Source organism: Heliangelus exortis, chromosome 4 (assembly GCF_036169615.1).
Source record: "Heliangelus exortis chromosome 4, bHelExo1.hap1, whole genome shotgun sequence".
NCBI lineage: Eukaryota > Metazoa > Chordata > Aves > Apodiformes > Trochilidae > Heliangelus > Heliangelus exortis.
In genome coordinates this window covers 3,224,349-3,238,161 of record NC_092425.1, presented here as the reverse complement: position 1 = coordinate 3,238,161, position 13,813 = coordinate 3,224,349, and the positions used below count along the sequence as shown (strand labels likewise).

At 44.9% G+C, this 13,813-nt stretch overlaps 1 protein-coding gene across 4 annotated transcripts in view; it reads left to right on the top strand.

Moving 5' to 3' along the window:
* Nucleotides 1–13,813, top strand: part of LEF1 (lymphoid enhancer binding factor 1) — a 66,636-nt gene that overhangs the window by 32,804 nt on the left and 20,019 nt on the right. For 2 of the 4 annotated variants that reach the window (XM_071742647.1, XM_071742649.1), the window contains exons 4-6: nt 6,019–6,151; nt 9,935–10,025; nt 12,291–12,374. In XM_071742647.1, coding sequence (XP_071598748.1) covers nt 6,019–6,151; nt 9,935–10,025; nt 12,291–12,374 — 308 coding nt within the window. The remainder of the gene's footprint in view (nt 1–6,018; nt 6,152–9,934; nt 10,026–12,290; nt 12,375–13,813) is intronic. The other 2 variants (XM_071742650.1, XM_071742651.1) reach the window with 1 other exon arrangement.

Sequence of the window (13,813 nt, the reverse complement as noted above, 5' to 3'; positions counted from 1 at the left end):
GGAAGATAGAAAAAGACAAGAATGTAGACAAGCCATTAGAGCAGTGGTTTCTCACTAACACTGCAATTAACCTGAATCCAGTTACTGATTGTAATCCATCTAGATAGATGCTTATCCCAGGCTTTATCAAATCACATGTATTCTTTTCTTTGCAATGCTCCCCTGGCTGTTGTACTGGAGTTATTATTGCACACCGACCCTTTGGGCTTCAGGCAGAGTGGTTTGCACTGACTCTTCTTGCTTCTCCTCACACACAGCCTGTGTTTCCAGCCCTGACACCCCATTTACTTTGGGTCCTATCTTCATGCCCACAGACCACAGCACACACCACCATTGACTGGGAAGCTGCCTTTCCCATGCACTGAAGCTGCCTTTCCCATGCATTTCAGCCCCAGCTGCTTGCTGCTGGGCTTTTCCAAAGGGAAAGCAATCTGGGCAGCTGGGAAAGGAGCACAGACTTCCCTGGCTCCTGAATAACCACAGGAAGCTGTAGCAAGGACCCTGGATGCATCCTGTGATCACTGATGGGCTGGTGGCTTCTCTGGACCTCCTGGGGTCTCCTGAGCTGCTGTGGCTCTGTAATTGCCTGATGCAACATGTCCTGGGAAGCTCTCAATCACTGACTTAAAGTAACTTTCTTGTTCTCCCCTTCCCTGGCTCCCAGCATTAAATACAACTTAATTACATGGCAAAGCACTGAATTGCAGGACATGAAGAAAAAAGGGGACCAGGAGGATTATTTTTTTTTTTTTTTCCTGGCTTCAGCAGCACGGTTCACTCTCTGACCCATGGAATTTCCATTCTAGATTTGCTCTGAATAAGTGTCAGCAGTTGCAAAGCTGCAAAGCTTCACATCAGAGTGGATGCAGCATCTCACTTTGCCTCCTTACTGTGCTGAGTCCCTGGGGTGTCACCCCCACTCTTTGTTAGCAGGAAAGGTCACTGAGATAAATGGGGTCCTGTCGCTGAGTTGTGAAGCAGGGTATGAAGCCTACACTTCTCAAATTTGGTTCTCATAAATCACAATATTCCTAAAGCCCCTGTTTCCTGTGAGTGGGGTGTTCCTGTGGGTCTGCTTTCCCAGCTCTGTTCATTTGAGCTTCAGGTGAAGCTAAAAGTAAGGCTACAAAGCTACCACCTGCTTTGTCATTTTCCCAACTTTACTCTCTAAGGATTGGAGAAGGTTTTTTTAAATTAAGCACAGGATGATCTCTGCTGTCAAGATCCTAGAAGGAGGTTGGACATAAAACTATTAGTTCCAAGTAAACGGTGGGGATGGAGGGGAGAAACCTGAGCTCTCTGCATATCAAGCTTGCCACATCTCTGCAGAGATTTTTGTGGAAAGCTGTTGTACCATAGCTCCCAGGGAGGTGGCAGATTGTAACTGCAGTTATTGTTGGTGTTGATGAGCTTGTTTTATATACTGGTAACTAGTTCTGGCCAAAACATGGTCCTGCTACCAGCTTTTCTTCCACCTCTGGTCCCCCTTTGCTAAAGCTTATCTGTAATGAGCCCAAACATGTGTCTGGTTTTGACAGTGCTCCCAAGCTGTATTCTTGGTCTTGCATTTTTATGCCACAGCTGGTCAGCAAAGACAGAAATACAGAGTTAGTTTAGCCATTAAAATGCTATCACTCTTCTCAGAGGTCAACTGAAACTGATGTCTTCTGGGTTTGCAAAAACCTCCTGTCTAAGGATGATTTCAGGGCTCTATAAACTAGACTTTAAATAGGCTAAAAAAAGGGATGGATTTTTCTTGTCTCTTCAGGTCAAGGTATTCTCAAATCCTCCAACAAGTCATCGGCCCTTTTATTCTGAGGTGCTACTGTAGCAAGAGAGGAAGGGTTGGTTTTCTTTTTTTTTTTTGGAGGAGTTATCATTTCTGCTTTCCCTCTGAATTTAACATTTGCTGTCAAAAGCTTGCAGCCATGTTTTTCCAAAAATACCCTCTCTTTCAGGAACAAAAGAAATGCATGAACTTCTCCATCCTTAACTTCTGATATATACATTTTTTTTAATTGGCTCATTTTAGTCTGAATTGAGAAGACCATCTGCTAGTCCCTGTACCCAACACACAACTTGTTGACAGGAGAGGAAAAGTAGACAGGCTAGGGCCTTTTTAGGCTTTTTACAAGCAGCTTTGTGTTAAAAGAAAAGAGGAAAAACAAAACTAAAATTAACCCAGCACCTCTTTTGGGTGCTGACCTGGAGATGCTTGGGTCTTGTGTGCGTGGGCTCGCCTGCTTGTGGTTCTCCATGAACCTCCCTGTTGTCTGCAGCCTCCTTGGTAGATGTGTGTCCTTTGAAGGGTTGTAAATTTAATATCTTTCTCTGGACAGCAACTGGAACAAATGGTCCCCCAGCTCCAGCAGGAGCTCCCAGCCACTCCCCTCACCCATTGCTGACCTATGGGCATTTTTGCCGTGTCTGTCTCAGGCTTTTTATAGTTTTTGCACACTTGTTGCACATAGGATACCTTCCAGGTGCAGGCCTTTGCTGAAGCACTAGCTGGCTGTTTGGGGAGGGCTTAGGTTTTGGTTGGTTGGTTTGGTTTTGGTTTTTTTTTTTTTTTTTTTGCTTTTCAAAAGCAAGGGAAAATTTCCCTGGATTCAGGCTGAATTTGAGATAAAGCCATTGACTCGCCAGAGGTTAATTCTTTGATTCTTTAAAGAAGGATTCTTTAAAGAAGAAATTCTTTAATTTGAGGGTGGTGAGCCCCTGGCCCAGGCTGCCCAGGGAAGTTGTGGTCCCTTCCAACCCAAACCATTCAGTGATTCTGTGGACTTGAACTGTCTCAGAGTGTCCACCTGGGTATTTTAACCTTCCTTACGTATTTTGTAAGCCACGGGTCCTCATTTTTAGATAGTCACGTATTTTTTCCAAGTTTCAGAGGTGGAACTATGCTGTATTTTCTGTTTCTTTTACTTTCCAGGGTATGTGAGGAGGCTTAGGCCCAGAGTTTAAAGAAGGTGACGAAACCAATGTAGTGTGGAAATGCACCACGTACACTGCATCAGGGCTGTGCTAGGAATGGTTCCAATGAACATCCAACTTCTTCAGGTTGAAGAAGTTCTCTTGAAAATGAGAACTGCATTCTCTTTTGCTTTATTTTTTTCTAGAGGCTCCTTTGGTACCAACTTGCACCCAAAATACTACATTTTGGTGGGTGGATGGCGTGAAGTCTCTGTGTACTGAACCACTCACACAGGACAGTGGATAACAAGGGAATTGTCTCATCAAAGGCTTGTGGACTGGCCAGGTTTTGTGGGAGAAGATTTTTTAAGGCCAATCTCCTCTTGTATGTGTCCTGGCCCAGGGGTTGGGAGGGTGGAGAGGGCAGCAAGGACATCCAGGTCTGCACATGAGGTCTTGGTCTCCTGCTCTGAACTCTCTTTGGGGAAAAGGCCCAGATAGTCCCTCTGGGTTGATTTCTGGACATCTGCTATGGACAGACATAGCAGACATTGATGTAGTCCCTAGTGCCTATGGAAAACATCTCATCAGGCCTTTCTCAGCCATCTTCTGGTTTTGTTTTGCGTGGGTCACCCTGACTCAGTCACTGTGGTTGTCTTGGTGGGGCCAGAGGGGATGGAGAGGCTCACCCAGTGCCCACCATGTCCCTGTCTGGTGGCACATCTGAAGCTCGGCAGGATTGGGGTTGCCAGAACTCCCTGGGTCCTCCCAAGGCTGTGTGGGGCCACCAGGCTGGAGAGCTTTTTATATTTGTTATTATTTATTACTTTTTTTGCCACTCCCTCAATTTCTGGCTCTGTAGACCTCCAAGTGCTCTTAATAGAGACGTGGCCTGTTTGTATGTTAATTTTAAGCCTTTTCTCCTGACTTCTTTCTCGTGGTTCCTTTGCCTGTTGGAAGCTGCTGCCGTGGGCTTAGGGGATAAGGTGCTGAGAATTAGAAAATAAAATGGAATCTGCAGGATGCTGGGGAGCAGGATGGTCCAGGGATTGGCTTGCTCCAAGTAAACACGGGTGATTTCTGAAAGAAAGTAACCCTGATACCAGGGGCATGCATGGCAATTACATTCAGCACAATGCAAAATGTTAATTACCAAATTTTGAGAAAGTAATGCTGATTAGCAGCTGTGTGTGTGTGACCTAAATACATCTATTGCTTGATCTTTCTTCATAATACACAGTTTATTGTTGATAAAGTAATTGCTGAATGGTGGGCTGGCCCACAACCTGGTAGCTGAAGACTGAGGCCTGATGTGTAAAGCGTCTGAAATCTGTTGGCATCTGTTTTTTTTCTTGAATTTATCCTGACAGGGAAGATGAATAGCAGCCTGAGCTATCCCCTTTACAACTCAGCACACATATATTATTGAGAATTCTTATTGCTTTTATGATTTGGTCACAAAAATGGACCTAGTGCTTGTTGGCTTTAAAACACCTACCAGAGCTGCTTTCTCTCTCCCATCTTGCAAAATATAAGACAAGGCCGAAGCTTAAATTAAAATCCTCAGGTTCTTATCTCTTTCCCACAGGAAAGCAAATCTGTGTTGAAAACCGTAAAATTAAGAGGAGAGTAAGGATAGCATAATTTAGCAAAAATTCATGGCACCAGATTCTGAGCTATATGACTGGAGGGATAGGTCAGACATTAAGAAGATACTGCCTGCTAATGCAAGTTCCTTAAGGTGGTGCTCTGGAAACAAGGCAAGCAGAAAATGCTGCACTGGATCCCATTTACTCCCTTTCCTCTGCTCCTATCGGCCTTAACAATAAATTGAGTTGTTCATTTAATAACCCTTCTGCTTCTAGAAGTTCAGAGAAATCCTGGGTTTGTATGGTCCTAATATCTGTTTGTGCCAGGCTTTCAATAGTGAGCACACAGAAGGTTAATTTCATTGGACTCTCTGTTTTTTTTTCCTTAGTTCCTTACGTTTGACAGGTTATCCTTGCTGAGTTTTGTCAGTGCTTCTGTTAGAAGGACAGCTTTTTTTTTTTTTTTTTAATATATATATATTTAATTTTATTAAATTTTATTCCATTATTGTTTCTGCTAAGGAGGAGGGCAGAGAGGTGGAGGACAGATGAGAAGTCCCTGTTACTTGCTGGCATCATCAGTATGGGGGATCTTGCCATGGGAAGAGCAACTTGTGTTTCAAGCAGCATTAACAGGGCAGCATTTCACTGGGACAGACGAGTCCCCTTGTCTTGCAGTCTTGATCCAAGAGTGTGATTTTGGGTCGTGTCCCTCTGTCACACGAGGTGTGATCCCCTGCATCACCCCCTCCCTTGTGCCTCTGTAGGGAGGGCTGGTGTCAAGTATGTGTTTTGACCCTCATGGGCATGGCTTTGTGGCACTCAATTCAGGACCCTCTTGGGTGTTTGTAGCACTTTGATTTCTCCTTGAAACCAGGGTTTTAAGGTTGGCTTTTTTAGTTATTTGCTACCCAGACCAGGAGATCTGTGTCAGGGGAGAAGTTTTCCATACCCTCTGGAAAGGCTGGGGGCTTGTCCTTGCTGCGCCATGCCACAGTCACACAGAATGATGGAGATGAGGAATGAAGCTGGTGAAGCTCTTGTTGCTCTTAAGGGCTGGAATTGTGGCAAACCTTCACTTAAAACCTTTTTTGTTTTAATGCTGAACCTATACCTGAAGGGTTTCTACAGTGCTGCTGCTGGCTCTGCCATCCCTTGGTCACAGCCCTGGGTTCTGCAACTGATGCTTCCCCTTTCCTGTCTCCGTGTCTCCCAAACACTTTGCCACTTGCTCCCGGCCCCCAGCCATTTCCTGTGTACCCTCAATGCCCTCATCTCTCCTCAGGCACTGGTGGTTTGAGGATCCCTGTTCTGTCAGCAGATCTGGTTGTCATTCACCAGGCTCCATGTTGTGTCTGTCCATCTCTCCATTCTCCACTCATTCCCTTCCTCCCTCCCCTTTCCAACTTCAGCAATACAGATGAATGTATGCCAGAATTATCTTTCTAATTTTTTTTTAAGAACCTGCCTTGCTAAAGCAATTTCATTTAATGCTTTTTTCTCTCTTTTCTTGCAGTCCAACAAGGTGCCAGTGGTACAGCCCTCTCACGCGGTTCACCCCCTCACCCCTCTTATCACATACAGCGATGAGCACTTTTCCCCGGGGTCGCACCCATCTCACATCCCCTCAGACGTCAGCTCCAAACAAGGTGAGCCCATCCCAAGTGTCCTGGGGTTACAGAGCAGTCCTGGTGCTCCCCGTGCTGCTGGCAGCAGCATTATTTGTAATATTTTTAGAGGGAGGGTTCCAGGTGTGCGTGCCTGCTTCCGGAGGCTGTAAATTCTGCCGTGGTATTTATATTTAATTTGGCTGTTTAAATCTCTGTGCTCTTTCTAATTTGGCAGTTTGAGTTTGCTTTATTCATCAGACCGTTTTATAATCTCAATAAGCAGCAGCCAGACCCCACCATCCCCTGGGGTGCCCCAGGTTTGCAGCTGTGGGAGCAGGGATCATCCCTCACCTTCCTGAAAATGGGGGGAAGAGAACTTCAGTAGCAGTGTTGTTGAAACCTTTTCTTCCTTTCTTTTACTCAGAATTATATTTTATGTCCTTGGATTCTGGCTTTCTCAATTCTTCCATAGGTTACTTGGCATAACTGAAGCACAGCCCATAAAATACAGTTTTGAGCTTGCACAGGTTAAGGCTTTGCAAACGTGACATTTTTTAACCTTCTGATACCCACTGCCTCCTGCAGAAGCACTGTTCTGGGTGCCATAGTCACGGGTGTTTTCTCCACACTCCTAGGGCTCCTTAAAATGAACTAAAAAAGCCCCCCAAGTCCTCACCTGGGAGTTTCATACCAGCCCTGCTCTGGGTCAACTGGGAAAGCACCAAGGTGCCAAGCTCAGCCTAAACCAAGAGCTCCTGCTCAGTGCCCCAGGAAAACCTCCACAGGAATCCCCTGGAGCTGTTTGCTTGCCCTTGGATGCAGGATTTGGGGGAGATGAGCTGGGTTTTAGGGGGATGCAAGTAGAGGTCTGACCCCAGATGGCACAGGTTTGAGGAAGCAGCCTGAGGAGGAGAAGCCTGCACAGGAGATCTGGTGGTGAGGGGGGAAGGAGAGGGAGCACGTGGCGTGACCTCCCTCTACTTTACAAGATCCAGAAGCTCTGCTTTACCTGAGCACACATCCACATGCACAGTTGTCCCATGTATCTGGAGAGGTGTCTAGCCATGGTTGTTCAGGGAAACAGATGTTTTTTTCCTACTGAGACTTTCCCTCAATGCCTCATTTTTATTTCCACCCGATAATAACATGGGCTACGTCCAGAAAATACCATGAACTTGCTGCTCTCTGTGTTTCTGCTGTTTGTTGGTTGGTTGGGTTTGTTGTTTTTTTTTTAGCGAGTGGAAATACAAAAATCACTCATCCTGGAAAGCCTGGCCTGTAAATATATGTATCATATCTTTTTCAGAGTTGGAAGAAGCAAATGGAGACCTCCTGTCCTCATTTGTCTTCCTCCTTTGCATCAGTGCCCAGTGGAAGGATTTTCATGCTTATTCCTTGAAATCCCAGGAATGGCCTGTGTTAGAGAGTGGGATTTCCATCTCTTGCCCAAGCTGGCTGCCATGGCTGGGGCACAGCCCACTGCTGCAGTTCATAAAGCAAAAGAGGCTGCACGATGGGTTAGCCCTCCTGCACCCCAATTCTTTGCCTTTACTCCTGGCTTTGTTTTCGTACTCCTCTCCTGTAGACTTAAATTGAACATCTGGTTTGTTGTTCCTGATGCCCATCCTCTCTTCTTCCTCATCTCCCCTCTTCCCCTCTCCAGCCCTGGTGCATCCCACAAGCCCAGAGAGAGCTTCTGCCAGGGGATGGCTGTGGGCACGTCTGGCATAGAGCTCATCCCCCTCCAGCGTTCCTGAAACAGGCTCTCCATCCCTTTGCTCAGCATCTGGTGAAGATGGGGATGGATGACACAGGCTGGAGACTTCTGGTTTGGGCTCTGATGGTCTCCTTGATGTGTGTGGTCTTTCCGTGCTCCCCGTCTGGGCGCCGCTGGCGTGTGGGAGCAGCCCCAGTGAAGTGGCCCATGCAGTTGCTGCACAGAGAAGAAGAGATTTTTCCCTCAGGTCCTCTGCCAAACGCCTCCAACCATTGTTTCTGTCCTCGCCTCCCACCATGGGTCTGGAGTGAGGCACTGCCCTGATGCCAGGGTGTTTTTCTCCTGCCAAAATCCCCCAGCCAGGAGGCCTTGCAGCAGCTCGCCTGTAGTGCTGCCTCTTGGACCTCAGACACTGCCTAAAAGGCTGTCACTTCTTCTAAAGGCTGTCACTTCTTCTAAAGGCTGTCACTTCTTCTAAAGGCTGTCACTTCTTTCTGCCCCTTCATTTTTTCTTTTAAATTTTCTTAACCCTTCTGTGAGCAAAAGCTTGCTTCAGAAAACTCTCATCACGTGGTGGCTGTGTGCATCTCTGCTGGTAGCTGAGAGCCCCCCCAAAAAAGGGATGGTGAGTTTTGGACTAATGATAACATTCTGTGCAGGAAGAGCAGCAGCATCTGTGTGGTCAGAAATGCAGATTTTGGGTAAAGAGTGGTCCAGCCCCTTGTGCAGAACTTGTTCAGGCAGGGGCAAGGTCATATCATCACTTCCAGGAGCATCAACTCATCAGTTGTCACCAGAGTTGCAAGGCTGGGCATTTTTTTCTTCTTTTTTTTTTTTCTGTTTTCTTAAGTTGCTCTTAAAGAGAATTCCCTCTCATATAGAAACTCTGGGAAATATCAGATTTCCAGCTGTTTTACACCTTTGCAAAAACTGGCCCAAAGTGCAATCCTCGTTGTTTTTTGTCCCAAGCCTGAGAATTCAGCTTTTTTGAGATGGTAACACCACCAGTCGTGTTTTTCAACCTCTTTTTTTGTGCACAATCCCAAAAGATATTCTTCAAATCTTCTAATTAAATTCAGAAGATTTAAATCCAAACTAGGGGGGAAAATAAATGAGTGGCATCAATCTATAAACCAAGTCTCAAGGTAGCACACACTCAGACCTTCGGAGTGTCACCACATAAATATTTAATGCCCTTTTAAAGCAGCTGATTTAACATGTGAAGTAGACTTAACAATTCCTTCTGCTTCAACCCTCTCCTCCCCAAACACATTTAAATAAACCGATGTCTTTGTGGCCTCTGCAACCATAATTCCATCTCTCCCGGGGGCATGAGGTTTAGGTGAAGAATGGAGACCACAGACCCTTTTGGGACAAGGATTAGCTTTAATCTTGAGGTGATTCTTGCAGTTGTAGGACTCTGTGTTCTAGGGAATGTGAGCTGATGGATCATTTCTGATGGGACTCTTATTTTTTCCATGAAACACTACCAATGCAAAACAGATTGACCTTGGAGCCCACAGGAGTCAACTTGATGAAGAGCTTAGTTGGAGCTGGAGTGACAATTGGAAGCCAAATGAATCATATCAAGTGTGACCATTACAGGCCTGAAAATGATTCTTAATTAACCACTGATCCTCTGTGGTAGCAAGTTTCCAAAATCTGTGAATCCATAAGGGAACCCGTGAAAATGTACAAGTAGCAATTTACCTAATCTAATAGCTCTGCTGTGCTGCCTCTTTGACAATGCTTTATTTTCCTCTTGTTTTCATGCTGTGTTAAAAGAGGTCCTCGGGATCTGATCAGGTTTGGTGGAGCCATCAAGAGGACAGAATTACCTAATGTGCTTGACAGAAGATCTCAACTTGCACGGGCCCTTGCCCATATGTTTATTCCTTCCTTCCATGATTTTTTTCCCCTTTGAATTGCAATATCATATGCAAGGTATATATTATTTTAAAGGTGGCATGGGCAGCCTTTTTCTTTTAACACTAGAAGGTGGTTGTTTCTTACCCAGAGCACTAATTCCATTGTTAGCTGTGAGCTGTAGCTCACGTGTTGTATTTTGAGGGGAAAGTCATTCATTCTTCTGTGCTCCTTTACAGGCATGTCCAGGCATCCTCCAGCTCCTGATCTCCCTACCTTCTATCCCTTGTCTCCAGGGGGGGTTGGACAGATAACACCACCTCTTGGCTGGTAAGATTATTTTTTTTTTTTAACCTTCTTTTCAGACAAAGGTGCACGTTCGCACCATTTGCTGTTGTTGAATCAATCACAGCATTTACAAACAAAGAATGTCACTGCAGTAAGCAATTACTACATTATTTTAGTTGAGAAGATCAAAACATTTCCATCTTTGAAATGAATTGAATCTGGTTTTTGAACACAGAGAGAAATTGAGGAGTGCAGACTTCACTTTGAAGTCTGTGTGTATTTCTTATGGCTCAGATTTGCGGCTCTTGGCACTTGGAAAGATAGCAGAGAGCAGTTCTCAAGGAATTAAATGTAAATCTTCTATAAACAAAATTGCAGTTACTGAGGGGAGGGGAGGTAAGGCGGAACTTTGAAGTGTGTGTGTTTGGGGAAATCTTGAAACTGCACCAAAACAGAGAGCAAACTTCTGCAGTCTGCTGCTGCTGTGAAAATTTCTGTATGAAGAGGAGCCTCTGTCACGGGGAGATTTTGCTGCTCTTGCAAAATACTCAACCTCTCAGGATCTTTCTGCCACTCAGGGTGTCGTTTCCCATTTGGAGGAAACACGTGCTGCTTTCAGGGTGATCAGTTTGGCAGGATGCTTCATGTCTGCTTGGGGTAGGTGGGTACTTGCCCTCAGTCCTGTTGGAGCAGGGAATAAGGAACTTAAGAATTTCAGTGCTTTAGAATCTGTTGTTTTGGATAGGCTGTGCCCATGCAACAAGCAGTGCAGAGTTTTTATTTTTATTTTTAAACGTGCCTATGGGAAACATGATCCGGATGACAACAGGCAGAGAAAGTAGAGAGAAGATGGTGAAATGCTGTATTTGCTGGCAAATCATTCAGGAAGTGCCACATGCCTTTTTTGGAATAAATTGTTATCAGATACCAAACTAAAATATGGAAGTATCTGACTGTTGGTTTGGTTTTTTTTATTATTCCTTTCTGCTCCCCATTTGCTGCTGCTCAGCTGACTCTGTCTCCGCCACCACCAGACAGCTCCTGGCATTCGTTTTCCAGATGTGGTCAATCTTTTCCTCTGAATGGTTTCTTGATGCAGTCTGGGGGGAGGGGATAGGGAAAAGAGAAAGAAGAGGAGAGACAAGATCCAATCTTACAAGGCTTGGGAATGTGTTCAGAAGCCCTCACTGACAGCTCAGTGGTGTACCCAGCCATCCCTTAGGCTACATGGCTTCCAGCTGCCTTCTTGTGCAGTACTGCTGTTGAGATGTCCTCCACTTTTTTTTTTTTATTTTTATTTTATTTTATTTTATTTTTTTTATTTCCACTGCCTTTTGAGCACTGCTCATTTCCAGTAATGTTTCCAAGTGTGAAACCTGTATCCTGAACCTTACAAAGGCCAATATCCCTCTTTTTCCTCTCTGAAATGCTGATCTGGCAGACAAAAGTAACTGGTTTTAATAGAATGGATGTGTTCAGTGGTCTTTCTGGGCTGGTTCAGATATTTGGGCTGAGCTGGTATTTGTTAGCATTACCATAGCATGCTACTTCAGGGTGTTAATTGTAGTCACCACCTAAGTGTTGCTAACTTGAATGTAAACAAAATGCAGTGATGAACTTGGGAGTACAACTGACAGGCGGGTGACAAAATATTCCATGGATGTGGGAGTATAAAGGAGCCAAGAATTTCACACAGGCTTCTCTTACTGGATGGCAAAGTTTGAACTTTAAGTAGTTAAGACGGACTTGGTGTTGCTGTGGGCTTTCAGGAGGTTGTGCTTGGTTTTTTTTTTTATCAAATAAACTTCTACTTTCTTAGAAAAGCTGGCCACTTGGTGCCTCGCTACAGAAGATGCAAATGGAGAGTCCTAAGTTTTCAAAGACTTACTAAAACTGGTCAAAAGGTTATCTAACTTAATAACTCACAGTCTGGTGTTCTTGCACTCTCTACAGTAGAACTATTTGGAGTAAGCTGGTTAACCAAATCTGATTCCAGTGCTTTTAAATTAGGTGGGAGAGGGGCAGAGATTGAGGAGTGTGTGTGTGTGTGCATGAACATGTGCTCTGGCAGAGGAAGACTGCTTGTTCTGCTTCCCTCCCCAGTGGGAATCTTTCAGTAGCAAAGGAGAAAAATCCAAAGCATTCAAGTGTATGTTAGCACTGAATGCAGCAGAACTCCTGAACATTTTTGCCCATTACTATTTATTTGTGACTAGTGCTGTGTCCCCATCAAGTGCTTGTATCTCTAGAGTAATTACTGAATACCATATCATGTGATTGATGGGTTCCTCTCTTCTGTGACCTCAGGCAAGGTCAGCCTGTATATCCCATCTCAAGTGGATTCAGGCAGCCCTATCCATCCTCACTCTCAGTCGACCCTTCCATGTCCAGGTAGGTGTAGGAGGTGAATGACTGACTGGGGAGTAACTGCTGGCATTAGAGGGCAAGTTGCTCTTCTGCTTGTGTCTTGGTCTGCCTTTGCTTGCTTTTCAGTCAGCTAAAACTTTACGCATACATTTTTATTTAACTTATTTGTGTATATGCAGTTTGCCTGGATCCCACACTGGTCTCATTCAGCATTTTCTTGGCAGTCTCTGAAGTATTGCAATTAGGTGCACGGGTGAATTGTAAAGAATTAATTGAGCTGTCTCATCTGAAATGAGTCCTGAGTTCATTTCTAGATGCAATGTACAGTCTGCATCCTTGGGTTTTGCTCATGCAAGTGTGCAGCCAGGTGGATTGTCACTCTACTCTGCGTTCTCCAGTTCTAATTTCAAACTTGTTGGTAATGACTCTTGAGCCACTGAGGTATCACTCCGTGTGGAAACTTGCTCACAAGTAGGTATTTCACAGCCCAAAGCCACTAATGGCAAGGGATGCCAGCACAGTGTGTGTGTACTGGTGTGTGAATCAGGCACTGTGTCTTTATGTCTAAGTGCAAGCAAGCAATGCTAATTGAGACTTGGCCATGACACACTCCAGACCTCCCCTCCTCTGCTTTTGCACTCTAAAGGCAGCTTCTGCATCCTCTGCTTGGTGTACAGGAGGTTGCAATGTGCCATTCTTGGGGGCATTTGTTGTGTGACCTGTAGAAGACACATCCTCTTGCAGGAGGATTTCAGACAAGTGGTGGGGCCTCTTGCCTCTCTTTGTGTGGGCTTCTTTGGATTGTCACTGTCCCTTTTTGGATTGTCACTGTCCCTTCACTTCTTTCCAGGGGAATGATACGCATGTGCCTGTCAGGGTGACTGGGAAGAAACCCCCCTTCTTTCTTCATAATAGAATTCCTTGATTTGGTTACAGGGCTTTGTGTTTGGTTTATTTTGATGGCATGAAGGAAGGGGGCAAGAGGACTAAGGAATGGAGGAAGGAAAGGTTGGGTGCCATTCCTTAGCACTCATTCAGTAAACCTTCTGAGCATGAGCTTGCTTTTGATGTTAATGGTGCTTTCCACCAGTACAAAATAAAGCATGCAGGTTTTCTGCTGCACTTGAGCTTGTAATGCTCAGCACCCTCAAGATCCATCCCAGCTATCCTTGAGGATGACCTGGGTTAGTAGGGTGGGACGACTGAGTTAGTGCTACTTTGGTTTTCTTTTGCATTTTATGTAGGCAACTTCACTTATGACAAAAGTATCTCTCTGTCTTCCCCCCACCTTCTTTCAGGATGCAGGATTTTTAAAATTTAGTTTTTGTTTAAGCATCTGAGGGAAGGATGGTGAGTTCAGGTGAAGTGATATTAAAGTTTTTTTAGCTTAAGTACCTTGAAAAGTAAGATTCCTTAGAGAGAGATCAGGGACTACTTGAAAAGATTCTTCTTCTTTTATTTGT